Below are 22,444 nucleotides of genomic sequence, written 5' to 3'. Positions count from 1 at the left end.
TAACAAAGATTTTGAAGTACATTTTTACAAATCATTCTCTTATGTGAGATGAAGTGACCCTCATTTGGAGTAACAGGGATACAAGAAAGTGAATAGATTCTCACACTCATTTTCCCTGCGTTTCTTTCTTCTCTTTCTAGTGGGCTGTTCATTGCAATGATGCTGAGTCTGCTCTTCCTTGTGTTATTGAGGTTCACGGCTGGGGTTCTCTTCTGGATTTTCATCTTTGGTGTGATTGGAATTATAGGTTATGGTAAGTATAATCTTCTAGCCTCTGAGGCTATCTTTCTTTATTGCTTAAGTTTGGGCAAGGAAAATCAGTAGTTACATCAATTAAATGGTAGAATGAATGCCTAGTTTGAGACAAAGTTAAGTGAGAAGGACTTAAGTGACAGCAAAATGTAGGAAGAATCCAGCTGTGCTGATACTTAGCACCAGATGTAGTAAACTGCCTTATTTACACACAGTATGCTCAGTGTGTCATCACTTGTACCGATATTATAATTGACTAGGCTCATAGTGATGCATTTTTGGGTTTTGCTCACCTGATAGGCTGAAGACAAAACGCTTGGCTTGTAAAAGATTTTTGTTAAAATTTGTTTTTGCATTCTTCAGAAACACTCATGTTATATTGATTGTTTTTTAAAAGGCATCTGGCATTGTTACTGGGAATATGATCATCTTAAAGGAATACCTGGATCTGACCTCACTGTTTATGATATTGGATTCCAGACAGACTTCAAAGTGTACCTGCAACTGAGGCAAACATGGTTAGCATTTAGTAAGTGCCCTTTAAATTTGATATCTGTTAATGTATATTCAGGAGAATCAATCAGTGTCTTTCTACAGCTCCTGCCCTGTTAAATCTTGTCCTCTACATATGGTGCCTAGAGAAGCAAACAATTCCAATTCTCTGTATTGTATAAAAATGTGCTTTTTTTAAATGAGACTAGTATATTTGTAAGGAAGATAATGCAATCACAATAGTGATACGAGTGAAAAATTCTTATGTTATTAGCATTCTACTTCCTGTGTATTCAGTCTTCATCATGGGGAAGTAGAAGGCAATAATCAAGTTAGTCCTGATGAAGTTGCATAAGGAGGGGCATTTTTCACTCCCAGTTTATTTTTTCTCCCTCTTTGAGGGCTCCAGAATTGTGATTAATAACTCACATGAGTAACTACATCTTTGTATCTTAGAGTCATAGAATATGCTGAGTTGGGAGGGACCCATCAGGATCATCGAGTCCAACTCCTGGCCCTTCTCAGATGCCCCAACAATCCCACCATGTGTTTAAGAGCATTGTCCAAATGCTTCTTGAGCTCTGTCAGCCTTGGTGCTGTGACCACTGCCCTGGGGAGCCTGTTCAGCGCCCAACCACCCTCTGGGGAAAGAACCTTTTCCTAATATCCAACCTAACCCTCCCTTGACTCAGCTCCAGCCATTTCCTCAAGACCCGTCAGTGGTCACTCATCTTCACAGAGTGAAGAGATCTGTACCTGCCCCTCTGCTTCACCTCCTGAGGATGTTGACGACCCTAATGAGGTCTCCCCTCAATTTACGTTCATGTCACTGAATTTTTTTGGAGGCTGATTTAAGGCTGTGAAATGAACCATGGCACATTTCATCAGCTTTCTTTTCAAAAGCGCTCCGTTGCCTTCTCCTGCAGGGCAGTGTATTTAAAACAACATCTTCCTGGAACAAGGCAGCCCGCAGCACACATATTCCTACCCAAGAAAGGAGAGACAGAAGAGAGAACAAATACCTGTCCAGTATTGCATTCCTGTTACTGTTCTATTAGAAGGCACATAGACACTTAACTGATGATGACATAACCTAAAACACTGCCTCTCCCTATTGGTAGCTAAATTAATAGAGCAGTAGTATACTGCTTAAATCTCCTTTCTCTTCTTTGTGTCTTCATTTACCTCTATGTTGGATTATTGAGCTCATGAGGCATCTTCTATAATTGTTGAGGCAGAAATTTTTAATATGCTATCCCTAGAGAATATTGGGACTTTATTATGTTTTTTTATTTCTGACTCTTCAAGCTCTTTTCCTGCGTGATTCCTAGCAGCCAGTGTATAGTTTATCTAGAAGTCAGTGTCACTTTCAGATGAGTAAATGGAGATACTCAGGAATTACATTGCTTTTCCAACATCGCCCAGCAAAATAAATAGTTAAATATCCTTGAAGAAAGTGTACTTGTAGTCCTAGTCTAGAACTCATCATGTACTGCCATGGCTTGCCTTTTTCACAATGTTTGGAACAAGTACCTTAACTTAACAGAGCTGAATTGAAATGAGACCAACTCTAAAGAAACCTGGTTTTATATTTCTTCATGGGAAGGTGATATTGAAACGTGTGTAACAAAAACTTTGTTCTGAACAAGATCTGTGGCTCTGAGCACCACAGCAGTCACTTGCCACCTGCAGTTCTTTTGCCAGGAGTACTGATAATACTTGGGATTGCAATTTAACATCATCTGTGAGTATCTGGGTCTGATATTCTGAGACTATGTCTGAGCTGTGGGACCTAAAGCCAAGTTTTATGTTCCTTTGCAAATCTCCATACAAGTTTAAGTATATTTATGGACACTGTCCCTTCTGTCTTCCTCTCCCTCCAGAGAACTTCTTGTGTGCAACCACCCACACCTGCTGGGCTGGTTTAAATGTTATCTAGCGATCCAAAGGACAAAAAAATTCATGGATGTGTCTCAGAGTCAGAGGAGATGTACTTCAGGCATTAAAAACTGTCTTCTCTAGATGGAAGTCCACAGAATTTTCTTACTTTCTACTGCAGAAGTAGGTTTTGAACCAGCACAAATGGAAATCAGACAGAAGCAGACCCTTTACCCAGATGAGGGTTATGATTCAAATATTGCTTATAACTAAGAGAGGAATTGTTCTGGAGCATGGTGCTCTCAGAGCTCTAACCTCAGAGCAAATGTGTATTATTTCATCAGCACAACTGGAAGGTGAAAATAATTTGTCCAAAACTGTCCAATTGTAGTCTCTTCTTTTTTTTATTTATTTTAACTCAAAGGAGGTGAAAGGAGCTCATGTCAGGTTAATGCTCAAACAAATCTATTGATTTTAGTGCATCTAAATTTTAGAACAATAGCACTCTTAATGAAAAAGTTGTCTCTTCATCTCTTTTTTTTTATTGTTATCTAAATGCTACAAATGAGCGGCATTATCATATGAACATGCAAAATGCTTGTTTATGAAAAGTAGAATTTGTAAAGAATGAATTGTATCTAAAGCTAGATACTGCAATTACATTAAAGTAAATATTTGTCTTTGTCTGAGAATTATATGCTCCGTTTTTCTTTTAAAAATATAAATGCTAATATCGGGGTCCTGCAAGTTCTGATTAGCTCTCTGCATACAGAACTTCCTTACAGTGGAACTGCATGAAGTGGATTGAAGTTTGAGAGGTGCAGTTGGAGAAAGAGAACTGCTCAAGTAGAGAATTCTGTGGAGTTCATGAACAGTAGTGTAAAATACAAGGGAAAAAAATTACAGAGGTTTGGTTCTTGATAAATCTAACTTTTTTGTTTGTTTGCTTACAGTGATAATACTTTGTGGTGTTGAAGTCATAATCATACTGATGCTGATCTTCCTAAGAAATCGGATCCGGATTGCTATTGCACTGTTGAAGGAAGGTAGTAGGTATGTTTGTCTGATTTTAATACATTTTGAATTCTGTTAAATGATCTCTAGAGTACAGTCTTCTCAAGCTCCAATACCAAAGGCAGAAGTTTGGGCGTTAAAATACAACACTGGATTCGTTGAACCAAACAGGTAATATAAGGAATGCCAGTTTTCTATTAATGACATTGTGCTTATAAGGGCATTTTTATAAGGTATTTCTTATCTCTCAGCTTCCTGCCTTAAGAATACATACATTGTTGATGTTACTACATATGCTCAGTGCAAGAAGGTGTCTCAGCAGAAAAGCTAAGTGTGGTACACTGTTAATAGGAGCCTGGGCCCTATAACTGCCAACTTTGCTCTGTCATTGGATTGTCTCTGGAATGATATACTAGTGGTAGAGGATTGATGTTGTTTTGTCTGTGGCTTTTATTTAGGAAAAACTGGTTTCTTCTGGCTCTAATCCAACTTTTGTGTGGACAGGCATAAATCTGCAGAGAGAAAAGGAGGTTTCTGTGACCAGACATTTTAAAAGGTTGCAGTCCAAGACACCTCCTTTTAGCTCTGAGTAAAGAAGAAAGCAGAGCAGGATGTGAGAGTTGAAGGCGTAAGGGGCGTCTTCATTTTGTGTTTCCTGAAATATGCATAGGTTTTGTTCACAGTGGTTTCTGTTTTACACAGTGCCAACACTTCTTTTTTTTTTTAAATGGGAATATTACAAAGGAGAAATGGACTTAAACCTCAGGCCCTTGGATTATTTTGCAAATAGGCTGTGATCTCAGAGGCCTTGGAAGCAGAGCTGTGTTGTTAAGAGCACAGAGGGTTAGCTCTGAGTTTTTCTGTATGCACTTCCTTGTGGTCTTCTGCCATCTCTATTGACATTGTGGTTCCTAGGAATCAGGATTAGGGATTTTTGTGATGGGATTAAGAAATACGGAAGTTCAGCATTCAGCCAGGTACCTGTTGCCTGTGTTATGCTACTGTGCAATTACAGCATAGCAATTAATTTTGGCAGCACTAAATTAAACTCTTTAATTCCTGTTCATTAAAATCCAGAGACACTTTTAGCACTCTTAAAAACCTTTGCTTACAACCTTGACAGGTAGAAGGATTTTAGAAAGTTCATAAACTTCTTGCTGAGAAGTAATCACATTCTGTAGTTTTTCAGCAGCATGGAAAGGTCAATTGAGGATGAAGTTTTTACTCTTGTGCATAATGCATGAGATGAAACAGTGTATGTAATTACTGTAAACCTAATAGACCATGCCCTGTATTCAGAAAGATGAAAAATAAGCTGCTGATGACTGGAAGTCAAGTTATGTTTTTCAATACCTTTTAACTATTTTTTCAAAAGTATTACAATTATAATGCTAATAATTGACTTGAAATCCATAGTCAGAAACAAAAGTTATTACTCAGTTTGTTGGAATAATTGTCCATGGTCTTAGAGGTAACTAAGAGGCCTACCATTAACTGCTGAACACAGCTAATATGTTGTGATTTTTTCTCACACAGCATAAGGCTGTGTCCACCTGTGTGACTTTTACATCTCTGGACTCAGAAAACAATTGGTGTGTTGCTCATAACCTGCTGATTGCACATGACAATTTCCTTGCATTCCCCCCAGCATTTGCTACTTTACCTGTAGAAACTGAGTAAATTTTTCTCCTTTTGCATTCTGAGAACTGCATCCTATAAAACAAATAACATCAAAAGTGCCATAAGTCATAGGAGAAATACTGTGGGAAATAGTACTAGACAAAAAGGCTTGTGATAGGCTTACAGGGTCACAGGAAAGAAAATTTAGAGTAACAGGACAAGACAGATGACAGGCATGTAAAGACTGTTAATGACTGTAAGCTTCAGTGAACAAAGCACATGTTCTCTGAATTCATGTCCAGTGAGATACCCAGCTGGAGTTATTCCCTTCTGAGATAACTGCAGCCAGTTTACCAAGAGGGGTTATATCAGCTCCCTCTTTTACAGAGAAGTTGTCACTGGCAGAGTAGGAACTGGCATCCTCAAGTTCCTGCTCACTAGTCACATTCTATCCACAAGAATTAGCAGTAGAATGTCACTCTCTAAAACATAAGCCTTGCTGTTAAAAGAAGCCCTCTATGCTGTCAGCAGCGAAAGGCCATTATTCTTCTTGCCTGCCAGTGGCCAAAGGTGAGCACCACTCATCTATGGCACATGCAAGGAAAGTCACGTAGTCACAGGAAGCTGTAAGCATGTCCTGGCATTGCAAAAACAAGTTGACTGTCTCTGCCCCAAAATAGCTAGCACTTCTAAGGCAGGAAAGGAGCTGGGAACAGAGTTGTCAGATACAGAGTAGAACAAGGTAATTTCAGGTCTGTAGGAGCTGAAGGAAGAGCATGGGATGAGCAGAGTGGGATAAGGACATAAAAAGTGATGTCTGCAGCAGTCAGCAAGGAAATGTCATGGAAATTGGTCAGTGGCCTGTAAAGAGATGGATATGTGAAGCAGTCATAAAGAAGGAGAAAGAAGACAGGCTGGAACATGGCAAATAGATAAAGTTCACTGTAGTACTACTGTTGATAAAAGTGGAGCGGTAGAAATGACAAAGTCAATATTTGAAGACATTTGAATAAAGTTCCTGCAGTATTCTGAGATCTCAGTGCTAGATTATGTTACGACTGTCAACAAGGATCTCAAAGTAAAATTGCTAGAAGAGAACTGATAAAAAGCTTGTTTCTGGAATTTTTGTAGCTTATTGATATGTTTTGTTTCTTTCATAGGGCTATTGGCTATATAATGTCTACACTGTTCTACCCCATCGTCACCTTCATACTCATTGCAATTTGTATTTCCTACTGGGCTGTGACAGCTGTGTATCCTTCCATGTACCTCTCTGGAGCAAGTCTTCTGATCTGCAAGACTAGATAATTCTCTGCTATTTCATGTTAATCAAAGCAGTGTTAAGAGGGTTGTTTGGTCACTTAGCACGTCATGTGCTGATGCACTCTTCCTTGCCACACGATTGCATGTGATGTACAAATTAGTGCATTTAATCTAATTAAAAAGAACTGGACTAAAATTTATGCCAAGGCAGGGGGATCATACAAGGTATTGTGTACTACTAAAGGTTGACTTCAGGGACTAAAAAGGGCCCTCAGCAAAGAGTGAATATGGTCTTTAAAGTGCTGTGTGCTCTACAGGCCTGGTGTTAACGGTCTCTTAGTTAACTGGGGGTGGAGTGGGCTCTGTATGTGTTTTATTCAGAAAAGTATGAGAAAGGAGTGAGAGAATATACAGTGCACTGTCTTCTCTGAATTGCCTGACAGCAACCACTGTTTGTTCCCAAACAGCAAGGGCTCGGTAAGGATTAAGAAAGGGGAAAACTGCTATTTGAAAACCTCTTGTTCTTTCATTCACAAGGAGGGTCAGAATGTTAATTCATCCTTATGCTCTATATCTACCACCAAAATACAAACTGTCAAAGAACTACTGCATAGTCTGCCTTGTCAAAGATAGATATGCAAGAGAGATAAAGACAACTTTCAAGGTTATACCCTCTGCCCATTCTGGTATGGGGTTATTACAGCTCTGGGATGGAGTTTGCTTTAGTTCTCTAAGTAAAAAGAGTATTCAGTCTTGTCTGTCAACCCTTCAGATACATCTCTGCATAGCAACAGAAGTTTTTGTGTTACCTGAATAAGTTCTTTAGAGCTCTTTACCCACTGCAGAATCCTAAGTTGCTCAAAGCCTACAGTTCTGTGATTCCTCCTTAAAATATTTCGTTCAGTTTTCTGGCCACATCAGGAGAACCTGTGTATAAAGTCATGGCTAATCAAACACTGTGCAAGTATGCAAACCTGACTTGTGACCCAGAGGTAAGTGTAACAAATATTTATCTATAGTGAGAGCTATACTAGTTGCATTTCCTAATCACTGTTAAAAGGCAGTGCTGGTAGAAAATGTGCATATTTTAAGTAATGATTCCTCATGTTAAATCTGAAAATATTACCTACTGTTCAGGTAACACTTCTTTGTTCAAAGAATTTTACAGACATAAACTAGTTTTTCTGCTAAATAGTCCTGTAAATATTAACCATCCTAATTTACAGGGTGAGAAAGGAAGACACAGAAATGAAAGTTTACTGGTATTCTTGAATTCATGAGGAGTCTGTTTTGTGATCTTCTAGAGGCAGTGGCAGTGTTTGAAAGCTGTGCCTCAAAGTTGCCTGAGGACTAGCTGTGATTTGAAGCAGAAGCTTAGCTTCCTTTGGCACAATAATTACATTTAGGAAGCTCAAGAAATATTTGTCTTGTTTAATCTAAATTTTGCCTTCAGTCAAAAATTTTTACTTGACTGGGTTTGAATTTAAGGATGTTTATAAAACTAGAAATATTTATCAAATGTTATGCACCTGGGGAAAAATAACCCCACACACCAGCACAGGCTGGAGAGCAGCTCTGCAGAGAAGGACCTGGTGGTCCTGGTGGATGATAAACTGTCCCTGACCAGCAGTGTGTCCTGGGGGCCAAGAAGGCCAGTGGGATCCTTAGTTGCATTAGGAAGAGCATTGCCAGAAGGTCAGGGAGGAGATCCTTCCCCTCTGCTCAGCCCTGTGAGGCACATCTGCAGTGCTGTGTCCAGTTCTGGGCTCCTCAGGATGGGTGGGACATGGAGCTCCTGGAGCGGGTCCAGCAGAGGCTGCAGAGATGATGAGGGGACTGGAGCATCTCCCTTAGAAGGAAAGACTGAGGGAGCTGGGGCTGTTCAGCCTCAAGAGGAGACACTGAGAGGGGACCTCAACCATGTCTGTCAGTGTCTGCAGGGAGGAGTCAGAGGATGGACCAGGCTCTGCTCGGGTGTGCCCAGCAATGGGGCAAGAGGAACGGCTAGGAGCTGATGCATTAAATTCCAGTATACTGCTGTGGTTGTGTATATACCAAAGAATTCCTCACCCTGCTGATGTCTGAACGTTGCAAAAGAAAGTACTTAAAATTGGTTTGGTTTTATTTCATGCCCAAACCAAGCAAATACATGAAATGAACAATAGAAATAGGGAAAAGTAATTAAATGTAAAGACTGCTTCTCTTTTAATAGTCCAAGGTACATAAGGAAAGTTGTGAACACATCCACAGTTTGTATGAAATGGCATAGCTCAGTTGTTTTCCTTTCAACTGTGATGATTTACCTAAATGTCAGATTTGACCTCTAGTTTTCAAATAAATATTTTTTTTTAATGTGAGCAGATTTTCTTTAACGAAACTGAAGTGTTTATGTATCTTAAAAGTATATTTCTGAAATTCAAATTCCATTTATGTAGGTTTCAGGCATGTGGTGAACAACCCTGTTTGCTAACACCTAGTTTAAAGTTAAGCATCTCATAAGTCATTGATATGAATCCTTGAATATGTAAATGGGTTACGTAGTGCTGGAGTGCAATGTTTAATGAACTAATGAAACATCGAGCAGAATTATGTCATTTAAATTAACCTGCTAAACTTCAGAGGCTGTGTACACAGAATGCATTGCTTATGATTGTGTTGTTTATTTTTCTTTCTATTCAGACTTTTAACACAACCAATGTGACTAAGTTGTGCCCGGGTGCTCAGTGTACTTTTGCTTTTTATGGAGGAGAAAGCCTGTACCATAAGTACATCTTCATCTTCCAGTTAGCCAATGCCTTTGTCTTTCTCTGGCTGGTGAATTTTGCAATTGCACTAGGTCAGTGTACTCTTGCTGGTGCCTTTGCCTCCTACTACTGGGCCTATCGAAAACCAGCTGATATTCCACTGTGGCCGCTCTTCTCTTCATTTGGACGAGCAATACGGTAAGAATGGAGCTGGTTGTGAGCCTGGTCATGTATCCAACAAGTGCTGTTTGTACATCTATGGAAGCCAATCTTAGAATATCAGATGAAAATGATTAGTCAGCATTGTGGTTTAATCTCTGTAGCAGCCAAGCCCCTGCAGCCACTCACTCACTCCTCCACAGTGGGATGGGGAAGAGAATCCAAAGGGTGAAGGTGTGAAAACGTGGGCTGAGATAAAGACAGTTTAATAGGTAAAGGAAGGCCACGTGCACAAGCAAAGCAAAACAAGGAATTCATTCCCCATTTCCCATGGGCAGGCAGGCATTCAGCCATCCCCAGGACAGCAGGGCTTCATCATGCATAGCAGTGACTTGGGAAGACAAACTCTGTAATTCCAAATGTCTCCCTCTTTTTCCTCCTTCTGCCAGCTATTATTGCTGAGCATGACACTGTATGGTGTGAGATACCCCTGGGGACGGTTGGGGTCAGCCATCCTGGACATGTCCCCCCCCAGCTCCTTGAGCATCCCAAGCCTGCTTGCTGGCATGGCAGAGTGAGGAGCAGAACAGCAAGTGCAGCTCAGCAGGAGCTAAAACATGGCTGTGTTATCTGCACTGTCTTGGTCATAAATCCAAAATATAGGACAGCACAAGCTTCTCTGAAGAAAACTAGCTCTACTCCATCCAAAACCAGTACAGTCAGAAAAATGTACTTGTTAGGAGAAGGCTGAAGCCCAGGATCCTGTACCCCTCCAAGGCTGCTGCAGCTCCCTGTCTCTAGGTCCAGCCTAATGCTGAGCAGGTGATCCCAGTAAACGCACACACCAAATACTTGTATATAGCACATATATACACAGATTGACAGACAGACACAGCACTCAAAAACACCAGCAGCACCAATGGCTTCAACCTGTTTGGCAGATCAGGATGAAGATCCATTAGTTTATGGAGTTCCCGCTAATGGACCTTCCTCCACTTACAATTTTATTTATATATACATACACATGCACATATATGTATTATTGTACATATGTACAGGTGTGTGACATAACAGTCATATATTTTATTTTAGATACCACACAGGTTCGCTGGCATTCGGCGCCTTAATTCTTGCAATTGTCCAGCTTATTAGAGTAATACTGGAGTACTTGGATCACAAACTGAAAGGTGAGGTTTATGAATCTGCTGTAGGTTGGTAAGACCTCCTTTGCTAAATTACTTCTTTACTTTTCCAAGTGTTTTTTTAGCAATGAGAAGAGATTAACTTCACATTATCTTTATCCATTGTAGTTTCATTTGAAACTGGTAGATTTGTGCTAATTTACTCAAACTGAGTCTATGTTCTTTGGAACGTAATGTAAAGTTCAAGTAAAATGTGAATCTGATCTAATTGAAAGCTAGTGAGATAAATTTGGTCGAGAAAGAGTTCATACCTAGGAGGAAAGAAACAACATTTCTGCTTTTGTCACAATTTAAGATTTTTTTTTTAATAGCTTTCTACATTCTGAAGATGGTTTATGAATTCTATGTATGATGTACTCTCTTCTGGTTTTTTTAGGTACTCAGAACTCCTTCACTAGATTTCTACTCTGCTGCCTCAAGTGCTGTTTCTGGTGTTTGGAAAAATTCTTAAAATTTATAAACAGAAATGCCTACATCATGGTATGTGCTGTGTCTACATGTGGTCTACCCTATCTGGGACACATAAATACCCTAGCCATTACTAGTTGGTCAACAGTCAGCAGTACTTGAATCTGCTGAATAAATAGTGGGATTTATGGGAGTTTTCAGGACATGCATGTGGTTCTACCATGAAAAAATAAGAATTTTTTTCTTCTAATCTCACCCTCTTTTTATGCCTGTCTTTGTCTATCACCCCCACCCCCAAAGCAAGTGGGAAGGGATGGCATAACTGGTTAACTCTCCCTCTGATTCAGCAGTTGAGATACTGATTTCAACAAGGGTATTACCTTTTTTCATATTGCATGTTGATGACACTTCTGTTTGGAGGCAGTGTTTGAATAAGGAAGTCAGAAGGCATGTGATAACTGTATTTCCACCTGGAAGTTAAAAGCACAAATTCTACTAGCAGCAGTAGTGATATTTCTCTAAAATAACCCTTCTTAGCTTCCAGATAAGAGAAATTTGAAATTTTCACATAAATAAACAAACACAGATTTAAGCCTAGGATGTTCTGACTTGAAGCAATTTCAGTGATTGAATGGTATGGTCACAGACTTCTTGTCTCAAAGGAGGTGGCTGTAATGGGTCCATTATAACCTATGTTCCTGCAATTGATGTTTCAAATTAAGGCTATCTTGAAGAGGAAGTATTGTTTTTGACAGTCTTTACATTTGATAAACTGTCTGAGATAAGTGTATCCAGTGTATCTTACCCTTGTGGACACTATTCGAGGAAGAAATGGTTTTGTTCCTGGATAACTTTAGCTGCTTTACTTTATGCTGATTTCTTCAGTGAAAGCAGCATATGGTCCAAGAAGGTACCTACAGGAGTCAGCTCACTTCAGCTCTACAAGTGCCTGTTGCTTTCCACTGACTATAAATCTAATGTAGGTAACTAGCAAAGGGAGAAGAAACCCTCAGCGAGTACCTTTTTTGCTCTGCTTGGCAAGCTGAGTACTGAGTCTACTGCCTGTAAGATCACAAGGGGTGGCATGCTCATCACCAGGTGATTTGAAGGGGAAAGGTGGATAATACTCTGTCCCTACCTGGTGGGAAGCACTGAGAAAGCAGTAGGAGACTGGGGGAAGTGCTTTATGTTCATCTGAGTTCGAAGGCCATATATTAGAGAAAACTATGCATTACACGCAGGGAGATTCTGGCATACAAGGAGATATCCTAATTATTTTAAATACCTAATAGCTACTATTATTTTTCAGATTGCCATATATGGTAAAAACTTCTGCACCTCGGCAAGGGACGCATTCTATTTGCTTATGCGGAATGTGGTGAGGTAAGGGACCATCTCCCAGTCCTTGGAAATGTCAGGAGTTGCTGCTATTGCACTCTGAAAACATACTTCTTTCCTCTCATATATCTCCTCCAAATACTACTGTGAGCTGCTCTGTCCTCAGCCGTGGCCCTCACTATCACTCAGTGTGTAACAGCAGGCTGTCCAGCTGTACAGTAACCTGTGCAAAGTTGATATGATCTCACGGGTTTGTTGTGATTGCTCCTTTAAATTCATAAGTACCCAGTAGATTGTAGTAATGCCTCCAAGAAACCAGTGGTGCCCCTGGGAGATCTGTGGATACACAGAAATGGGATGCTCATTGTCTGCCATATGTGTGTTTCTTGAGCTTTGGTCCACTTACTGTCTGGGAAAAGGAAAGCAGAAAGACTTAAGTCTTGAGATTCATTCAGAAAGCTTATAGGGTGTCAGACAGTGGAAGTAAAGAAGAGAGAGTACTTTGCTTTCAAAAAGGGTATCTTTTACATAACCAGATCTCCCCAGGTGCTGGGAACTGTCCTGCCCTTTTCTCCACTATCAAGTCTGCTGCCAAACTCCCTGTTCTCATCAGTACTTTCCTTCATTGTGTCTGGCTCTTCCTTTACTACTGTGAGATCAAAAAACAGTGGGAAAATAACTTAGGAGCAGGCCATGTTGATGCAATAGCAGACAGTCTAATTACCAAGCAAGAGACACAGTAAAACTAGTTAAGTAGTTTAGATTATAAAGTGAAGGACTGGGAGGAGGAGAGAAATGGAGGGGGAGGCTGAAGGAGAAGATGGAAATGATGCTTCAGGAAGAAGAAGAAAGGACTGAAGATGGGACAATAGAGTGCTTTCACTGTGTTAGTCTGCACTAATATCAGGGCAGTGATGTCCACACCATGTAGTGCCTATGCAATAGAAAAGCTGCCTTCGTTTCCTTACAGAATATCATCTCTCTGTCCTTTGTGATTTTGCTCTTAATCAGTAAAAGCAATATCTAAAAGCCAGGCATATAATTTTGTTGTTTCAAATGAAGATGTTTTATCTTGTGTATTTTGCGAAATCTGAATTCTGACATATTAATGGTGATTGGTCTCTTTAGTAGTTCTTAATGTTTATTTTTCATGGTAGTCAGTGCTGTATATTACTATATCCATAGACCTCAGTGCTGTGAAGAGTTTGATGATACAAAGCTCATTTCAGCTCATCGGTATTGTTGTTCTGTCAGCCTGTGAAATCAGCAGAAGACAGCTTCTGGTCATGTTTTGCCATATCCATAGATTTAAGGAGAAAGAATACAAATGTCTGTTCTGTGATGATTATGTATCATTTATCTTTTGCTTAACAGAGTTGCAGTTCTGGACAAAGTTACAGACTTCCTTTTATTCCTGGGGAAAATTCTTGTTGCTGGTGGTGTAGGTAAGCTAATTGGTTTTTTTCTGAGTTGTGTGTTCTAGTTTCTGGTACCTACAAGCATGGCTGCTGTAATCATATATGCTTAATTAACATCAGTCTGACTGTTTGGAAATCTGTTCCTGTGTTTCTAGAATTTGCAAGATTGAACTAAAATTTTTTTTTTCCTTTTTTCTTCCCCCTTCTCCCCCCTCCCAACCCCCTGATGTGCCTTGACAGCATCTTTTCCTTAATTGCTTTTACGGCTCTTCTGTGTGTGTGGCTGGCACAAGGTCTTCTGCAGCCACAGCATCATAGTTGGATCAAAACAAATTCACACCCAATAAGTCAGCCACAGTCAGTTCTCCTTTCATAAGAACTGAACAAAATTGCAAATGAGATTCACCTGGTAGCAGACAAGATGCCTAGAAGAGGTGTTTCAGGTCTGCAGGAGATAGGCTGGAAGCTCTGCTGTATTCTAGGCCATTAAAACTATAAGCTAAAGAAGTAGAATATTTCTAGCATTCTTATAGGGTTTTCTTGGTTATCAGTAAATATCAAAATAGATTACTCATGGTTTTCTGTGACAGAAAAGTGTTTTTCTGTTTTTTAAATGAAACAATTTCAGAAATTCAGGTTGGCAGTATTCCCTTTTGTTTTTTTAAATTGTCACAGCAGTTTTAAAAAAACATTTTACAAATAACCATATTTTGCATTCTGTATACCTTAAAAGATAACTAATTAATTATATTTTAATCAAAAATTGAAAACTAGTAACAAGAACTCATTTAAAATATTTTGTCATTACTGTAGAATTACATCATTTATTAATTTTGCTATTAAATTCAGCAGAATGATGAAACAGACAAATTCATTAAAATATTTCTGGGCCCATGAGTATGTTTATGGTAATGAATTCATTTACATATATCTTCTGTTAGATAATTAGTATTGAGGAATTTATTGTTTACAGACTTTTATTTAAACCAACCTTCGATCTGTTGTCTGTCTCGTCCATTCTTTAGATGTTAAGAAATAAGGGCTAGCATGGAAGTCACTAATTGCCTGTGCTTCTTGCAGGTGTCCTTGCATTCTTTTTCTTCACACAGAAAATACCAGTCTTTGCACAGGAAGTGCCAACGTTAAATTACTACTGGGTACCATTGTTGGTAAGGCAACCATCTAATCTTCTGAATGCTGGGGGCAGTTCGAGGTGCTCAGACTGCTCAGGGCATGGTCTGATCACAACTTCTGTGGTCAGCCCCTCAGTGGCATAGTATCCACTGAGGTGAGGACTGATGTGCTCTGCTGCAGTCCTCGGGATCCTTCAGGCAGAAGGCAGTGCAGTGACTCTGCATCTTCAGAAAAATTAGGTTTCACATCTGCTTTTCTTAGACTTCCCAGACAATAAATGCTGGTGGTGAGGCACTGATGGCAGAGTGGCTTCTAATGGGAGAGACGTGCAATGGATCTTCAGGATGAGTGTTTCTTGAAGGAGTCCAGAATATTCTTGGCATATATTCTCTTTGGAGGTTGAAATAATTCTGTTTTGGCAGCTGGAAAATGAGTGGCTACTGCATGTTAGAATGCGGTGTCTTGACCCTGTGATCGCTGCCCACAGCACTAGAAACCTTTGGCAGAAATACAGAGCTGACATTAAATTCTCCCAAATTTGCTTAGCAGACTAGGCTTCTGACTTGTGTTAATAGTGCCACATTGGCACCAAAAGAAGTTTGGGGGTTTATTGTGGTGGTCTTTTATTTTAGACAGTCATCATTGGCTCCTACCTAGTTGCACACGGGTTCTTCAGTGTCTATGCAATGTGTGTCGACACGCTTTTCCTCTGCTTCTGTAAGTACTACCTTTTCTTTCAGTGATATCTGCAAGTCATGGAAGGGGGAGTAGAAAACCACCTTGTCCTTTCCTTACAGAATTCTGGTGGCATACTGGCAGACTGTGAAAAATTAGCAGCTTCTTCTTTTCAGATACTCCCTTGATGCATTCTGTTTTAATATTCAAATTTAATTAGTTTAAAAAATGTAAGGTAGCTTCATGGTTCATGGTGGTACCTGGCTTTTGTCTTTCAGATGTTCCTTAAATTTCAGTAAGTTTGCTTCAGGGTGCTTTGTGAAGAGCCCTGTACAGTATTGATTCACTTAAACTTCTTGATAATAACAAATATATTCTTTGGTATGTGTGCTTTGTTTTCAGCATAATAACCCTGAACGAAGTATTATGCTGAATCACCTTAAGAATTCTGTAAAATATCACTTGAAACTATTTGTCCCTTGGACCCCCGATGGCAAGCAATCATGGGCACTGTCACAGGGACGGAGAATACTAAAATTACAAAAGAAATCTGTTGGTCTCAAATTAGGACATGATTATAAGAAGTGGATGTCCTTAGTATATAATACCTTCCCTGTGCTAGATTTTTCTATAAAGAAATTAATTCTGATAGGTCAGTGTAGAAGTTACATGGTAGTGATTGGTCTTCAAATTGGCAAATTTGATAATACTAAGGGAATACTGAAGTAGTCATAAGCTTGATCTTTCATATATATGCACAGTGGATTACTGATGTGAGATAAACTCACTTTAGCTGTGCTTCCCTGAAAACTGAGGTTAGCAAATTTGCTAGCAAGAGGTGTCCAAAATGCCAGGCTTCAGTGGAGGAATGAGAATTTTGAAAATTTCCACCTATACAGCCAAACCAAAGATCTGGAGAATAAAAAGGATATATTGCTTTCATGTAAAAATGTCTAGATTTTTGTGTCTCTGTTTCATATAAAACCCCTTGTGATTTGAGAAAATAGAAATTTTATAGTGTCCTTGATCAAGGACATAATTAATAATACAGCTTAATTGTGTTGATTGAGATTTTTCTTAATGTTAGATCTTTTACTCTCTCCTTACTTCAATTCTGTTTGCATCTGTGTGTGTGTGGTTGTACTGCTGTTTGCTTTTTTGACTGCTTTTGCTGTGTAAATTCAGGTGAAGACCTGGAGAGAAATGATGGATCTACAGCAAAACCCTACTTCATGTCAGCTAGCCTCCACCGAATTCTAGGGAAGAAGAAACTAAGCCCTAAGAAGGCAGTGGGATAACGTGCACTGAACCTCGACATCAAAAAGTGTCACTTTTAAGCAAAACGTGTATAAAGTAGGCAAAAGTAAAAACCGTAAATGATGCTTCTGGTTAATGGGTGATTCTTTTTTTCCTTTTGCTTATATTTAATACAAAAGAGCAACATCAGTAACATTTAATTAGTTTAAATGCTTAAACTAACAGCTGTGAAAACAAGGCCACGTTTTAGTTTATAGAGTGCCTATGAAAAGGAAAATGTAAATTTGAAGCTTTTATAAGTCTATAATGATGTTTTAATAATTTTTGTAATACAAGTTGCTGCCTTAGATGACAGCAGTTTTGATAATGTTTCTTTTTATAAGTGTATATTTGTAAAAGAAATTCAGGCAATTTTTTGAAAGCACTAACATATAACCTAATTAGCCATAAAAAAGATAGTTTAAGACTCTAGTTAACCTGGAGATGGTACTAAATTTGTAAATATGGTGCTATGATTGTATTTTTTTGTACAAGCTGGTTCACAGCTATTTAAACTGTGATTATACATGCATTAATGATTCCCTACACTGAAAAACGTAGTGATATTTTAATCACATCCACAACTGCATCTTTTAAGACATGATGGTACCCTGCAGGTCCTCAAAGAAGGAAGTCAGAAAAGACTTTAGTTGATACTGCTTAAAGTGAAGTTTTCTGTAAGTTGTGCTTAAAAGATGATGTAACTGAGAGAAGGTCCCACTGCACTTGAAGTGATTTGTGGTTCACACAAATGAGGTTTCATCTGGTACAAGATGGTGAATGTATAATTTTTAGCTGATGTCTAAGAGAGATGCACATGTGTTAATATTAATATCCCCCTATCTCTGACAAGTCTCTGAATGTGTTCTGTGTTGCAAGGAAGTTGAGCTTCACTGAAAGGAAAACCAAATACAAGTCTTTTTTTCCTTGAAAGAAAGTCTTTGCCGTGTGTGTGCACAAGGAGTTCCATTGCCTCTGCCCAGCTCAGAAGGGCTCTTTACCAAGCCATTGGAACAACTGTGCAGCTGCTGAGGGCCAAGGGTGCACTTTCTGCACGTCTTCAGGCTCCCAGTGGCTCACACAGTAAGGTATTAGGACATTGAACTCAAGTCTTCTCATGATACAGGATTAATTATTTGGCTACTGAGAGATGCTCTGAAAGATTTAGTTTGCTTTTTGGTTATTAAATTTGCCCAGTCATTAGTACAAAGTCATTAATGCATTTAACATTCTTTGTGGTTTATGACCCTCCCACTGCGGTTAGGTACCAGCTCTGCTGATGGAAAAAGTCCAGCACTGAAGTGCTTCTCAAGTCTGTTACTTCCAGGAGCTGAGCTGAAAAGGTTTTAATTTATTAGTCTCCTGGGGGACCAAGGACCGTACTGAGACCTGCCCCTAGTTTTCATGGGTTCCACTGTACTAAGTTATTCCAGTACTGTCCGCTTTCCAGGAGTTGCATGTGCCATAAATTTGCCAGTTCTATGACAGGAGTTCAGCACCTGGAAATACTCTTCTAGCCCTAGGAGTCGATTGGTGTCACAAAAAGAAAGGCAAATTCTTCTTCAGATGATTTGAAGGCAAGTTTCTGGGCAAAATGTACTGGCCATCCCCATCCCAGTGGGATTTTGCTCTCTGACTTACAGCTCCAGTTTGTGATGGCTGTAATTGCTACAAATGCAGGAACACTGTCCTTTATGCAGCGGGTCTGGGATTGTGGTGATGTGAAGGTAACCTTCTTCACCCACGCACTTGCACTCATGGGCATGGACAGATTGTGAAATCCTGTGACCTGAGGTGCAGGTGGGAGGGTCCTTGAGAGCATTCTCCGTGGTCCAGTGGGTGCTGCAGCACTTTTCCTTGAAGCAAAAGTGAGGAGTTCAGTTTAGGATTCAAATAATGTAAAATAAAGGTGTACAGTTTCAAGCATAACTACTGATTATGGGCACCTTCAGTTTTTGGTAACCCCTTGTGAGATACCCCAAAGTAAACCTGACTTTCAGAAAGGACTGAGAGCCCTGCCTTGGGAAAAAAAATCAGATTCTTGAGGGATGAAGTTTTTCATCATCATCATCAGTCCTTTCTCATTATGGGCATGGCATGGAATTCACACCCCTGCCATGATTCTAATTTTTTCTGAGAATTAAGTCAGTAACTTCTGAGGGTATGTGTCACCATTCTGTGATTAAAGAAGCTGCTGGTCTGATTACAGTCCAGGTTCTAAAGCTTTTTTTTTTTTATGTGATTAATTTGGTGACAAAGAAACTGCATTAAGTAATCTATATTTCTACTGGACTTGAGTGTCTTACTGGGAGCTCAACTGGAAAAGCTTCTGATACACCTTGCTTTTTTATCATATGAATGTAACCATAGAATTTACTAGGAATAAAACATAATAGAAATAGTATACAGTTATTTGATTAGAAGACTTTTGTAACAAACCTATGCATTTACTAAATGAATTTCTAAAAGTGAAAGTTTTAAATTGTATTATTATTTATATGAAGTAAAAAATATATATGTATAAATTTGCTCTTCTCACTATTTTGTGAAAGTCTTTAGAATGTAAGTGATCATCATTTCTGAGAAGAAAATTTAAAAGCCATTTTCTTAATAATTATGAGAACTGTGAAAATACAAAGCAATACCATGTAGGTTTTGTAATCAATAAATTCAGTAAGTAAATAATAATTATTTAATATTAAAATCGGCTTTTAAAAGATAAATTACTAATAATTAATAAGTCAAAATTAATGCAAGTATTTACTTGGGAAAGAATCACCTGAGGTATTTTAAGACTGTCTTATTAGAATGGGTCCTAACTTATACCCTGTGGGCCAGAGTTGCAGATGTGCACCACGGAGGAGGTACTGGTATTGACATTTATGGATTTGGATATTTACTTTGTTGCTCGATTTAGTATAAAATTCAGAATTTCATTTTTTGCTTTAGAGAGTGGAAGACGGTCAAATATGTGGTGTGAGCTTTGTTGCTGAGCCCCCTGGGGCTGCTGCCACAGTGTCCCCCCGGTGCAGGGGCCCAGGCCAACCCCGACTGACTGGGGGTGGTTCTGTGCCTGCAGGGGAGGGAGGGGAGGACCCAGAACCAGCAGTTACAGGGTCCTGCCTGGTGCTTTCTCTCCTAGGAAGAACTTTGGGAAGGCAGGTGGCTCTGCAGAAAGACCCTTTTACATGAGTAGAAAGACCCCTTCTCCACATCACAAACAAGCAGAATGTAGAAACCAAGAGACAGTAGAAAACACCCCCCCGTCATGACATCCACACACTCGTGTTTGTTTAGTTTGGGTTGGATTCATTGTATGTCCCTACGCCATATTTCTGGATGGCTTTCATTTCCATGTTTTATACCAAAGTTTTAATGTCAAGCCTTCAAATTTTGTAAAAAAAAAAAAAAAAAAAGAAAAAGTAACCACAGAAATAAAACAAAGAAACAAGAAGATGGGATCATTTCTTCTGCGGGAGGGAGGGTGTTTCCAAATAGTATTCAGCAGCTGATTCTTGGGTGTTACAAGAATGCTGAATATTCTTCTAACTGTTAGTATTTAATGAAATATTTTACTATTGCATGTTCTGCTGTAGAACGGGAAAAATATTTTGGCAGATGCAATGTCAGGCTGATTCTGAGATAGTAAGTGTTCTTCCACAAATGGACTGTCAGAGAAGTGATTATGAAGAATAAACTGACTGGTTTTGAGTAATGCAGAATGTCTCCCTTTGACCAGTTGCTCAGCCTGAACAGCTGCGTCCTTGCAGACAAAGTGCCTTACTGGCTGTTACTTTACCTGGGTTACATTTTGAAATTTATTCATACCATATAGACCACAAAACAAAATGCTAGGTAGGAAAACCAACACTCTTTGTTTCAAATTAACTGACAGAAAATGAATTGTAGGAAGGATGTCAGATGTGTTTGGACTGCATGATGCAGCACTCACAATTTCCCTGTTGCTGTTGTCAGATCATGAAAGTTGACAGTGTGGTCCAGGAGAAAACCTGACAGTTTGGGTGTTGCAAATAATCAAAACAATGCAAGACTGTTCCATTTTTTATAGTAGATTTTTTTAATGGCTTTAATTTCTGTTATAGTGGACTTCTGAGTAGGGCCTATTCTGCTTTTGGTTACAATGATCGTGTGCGTTGTACTTGTGTAACTGTGGGGAGAACTGGGCTCTTGCTACTTAAAACAGAAGGAATAAAGCTAACAAATGTATTACTGTAATACATCCATTTGCGTGTTTATAAGCATAAAGTTCATTTTCCATTTCAAGACTGATAATTTCCTATTATGGAAGTGTTTTATAAATTGTTCAAATTTTTTAAACTTTTGATACAGGCAATGATTTTTGAGGTAATACGTAATTTGTACTGCACTGTAAACAATTAGAAAGGTAACTCTTCATGTACAAGTAACACTAGTACTACTAATATTAAAATTGTCTGTTACTCTATGCTACAATATGTCCACATGTATTTGTCCCAAATAATGAGTAAACTATAAAAATGGCTCTTCAAGGTTTAAGAAATGAAAGGGAGGTTACTGTTCCTTTAATGTGATTCTTAAGGTTGTATTATCTTGCCAAAACCAAATTAACACGAGCACGAGGGTTCGAGCTCTAAACCCTGTTGCTTCTGCTATGCAGAAATAGATAGGTATTGTTTAAATATCTTTGATAACGAAAGTGCTTAATTTTGTTGTTAATTCGCCGTTTTACAGTTCTTGGGGATTGTTCCAATAAAAATTTCGATATAAACCGGAGTGCGTCTGCACCGCGCCGGGCTGTTCGCGGGGCTGTGCGGGGGGACGCGGGGGCTCTGCCGGGCGGGGGGATGCGGGGGCGCTCCGGCTGCGCGGGGGGCGGACCGGGGCGGGGCGGGGCGCGGTTTGGTACCCGCGGGGCGCGGGGCGGATGCGGCTGTGTAGGAGCGGAGCAGAGGAGGTGCTGGGTGGGGCCGCTATCATTGCTACAGGATGGAGGGGAATTCTGGGTTTGCTTGTGGCGGCTCGAGGATTGTTTGTTACGGTTTTTTTAATTTAGATTTAAAGTTTTTTAACCACGTAATAATAAACCATGGTTTTTTTTGTCTAAACCTGAATTGAGATCTTATACAAGACAAGGTGTATTTTAAATTGGCCAAAATGATACCATGGAACTCGGTATAAATCTCTTTTGGAGTTTACAAGACTCACTAAAAGTCAGATTTTTCTCCTGCCTTTGTGTGAGGTCAAGAAAACCTTTACTGCACAAAGTGGGTTGGCAGAACATCACAGGCAGAGCTGCTGCAGGTGCTGAACTCACAGTTGAGCTATAGCAGGTGAGTCCCCATCTGGCCAGTGGCCCATCACATACATTTCTCTGGCAGACAGGGAGAAAAAAACAAAACCGCCAAACCCTGTGCAAAAGCTTTTCAGAGATGGGGGTGGATTTCATCAGAGATAGAACTGGAGCAATTATTTGGAGTGAGGACAAAGGGAAAATTTGGACTCGAGGTTAAAGTATGCCTTGGAAGTTATTCCATATGTGGGCAGCCTTGTT

The 22,444-nt window shown here is 39.5% G+C and overlaps 1 protein-coding gene across 2 annotated transcripts in view; it reads left to right on the top strand.

Moving 5' to 3' along the window:
- Positions 1 to 20,953, top strand: part of SLC44A5 (solute carrier family 44 member 5) — a 71,077-nt gene extending 50,124 nt beyond the window's left edge. For both annotated transcript variants that reach the window (XM_017805451.1, XM_017805450.1), the window contains exons 10-22: positions 141 to 253; positions 650 to 781; positions 3,576 to 3,675; positions 6,417 to 6,509; positions 7,424 to 7,511; positions 9,199 to 9,461; positions 10,515 to 10,609; positions 11,001 to 11,104; positions 12,342 to 12,415; positions 13,745 to 13,815; positions 14,869 to 14,957; positions 15,555 to 15,639; positions 16,783 to 20,953. In XM_017805451.1, coding sequence (XP_017660940.1) covers positions 141 to 253; positions 650 to 781; positions 3,576 to 3,675; positions 6,417 to 6,509; positions 7,424 to 7,511; positions 9,199 to 9,461; positions 10,515 to 10,609; positions 11,001 to 11,104; positions 12,342 to 12,415; positions 13,745 to 13,815; positions 14,869 to 14,957; positions 15,555 to 15,639; positions 16,783 to 16,895 — 1,420 coding nt within the window. In that variant the 3' untranslated portion in view covers positions 16,896 to 20,953. The remainder of the gene's footprint in view (positions 1 to 140; positions 254 to 649; positions 782 to 3,575; positions 3,676 to 6,416; positions 6,510 to 7,423; positions 7,512 to 9,198; positions 9,462 to 10,514; positions 10,610 to 11,000; positions 11,105 to 12,341; positions 12,416 to 13,744; positions 13,816 to 14,868; positions 14,958 to 15,554; positions 15,640 to 16,782) is intronic.
- Positions 20,954 to 22,444: the final 1,491 nt, after the last annotated feature.

The sequence above is a fragment of the Lepidothrix coronata genome, unplaced genomic scaffold (genome assembly GCF_001604755.1).
Source record: "Lepidothrix coronata isolate B3197 unplaced genomic scaffold, Lepidothrix_coronata-1.0 Scaffold12, whole genome shotgun sequence".
NCBI classification, from domain to species: domain Eukaryota; kingdom Metazoa; phylum Chordata; class Aves; order Passeriformes; family Pipridae; genus Lepidothrix; species Lepidothrix coronata.
This window is presented reverse-complemented; position numbering and strand designations above follow the sequence as displayed.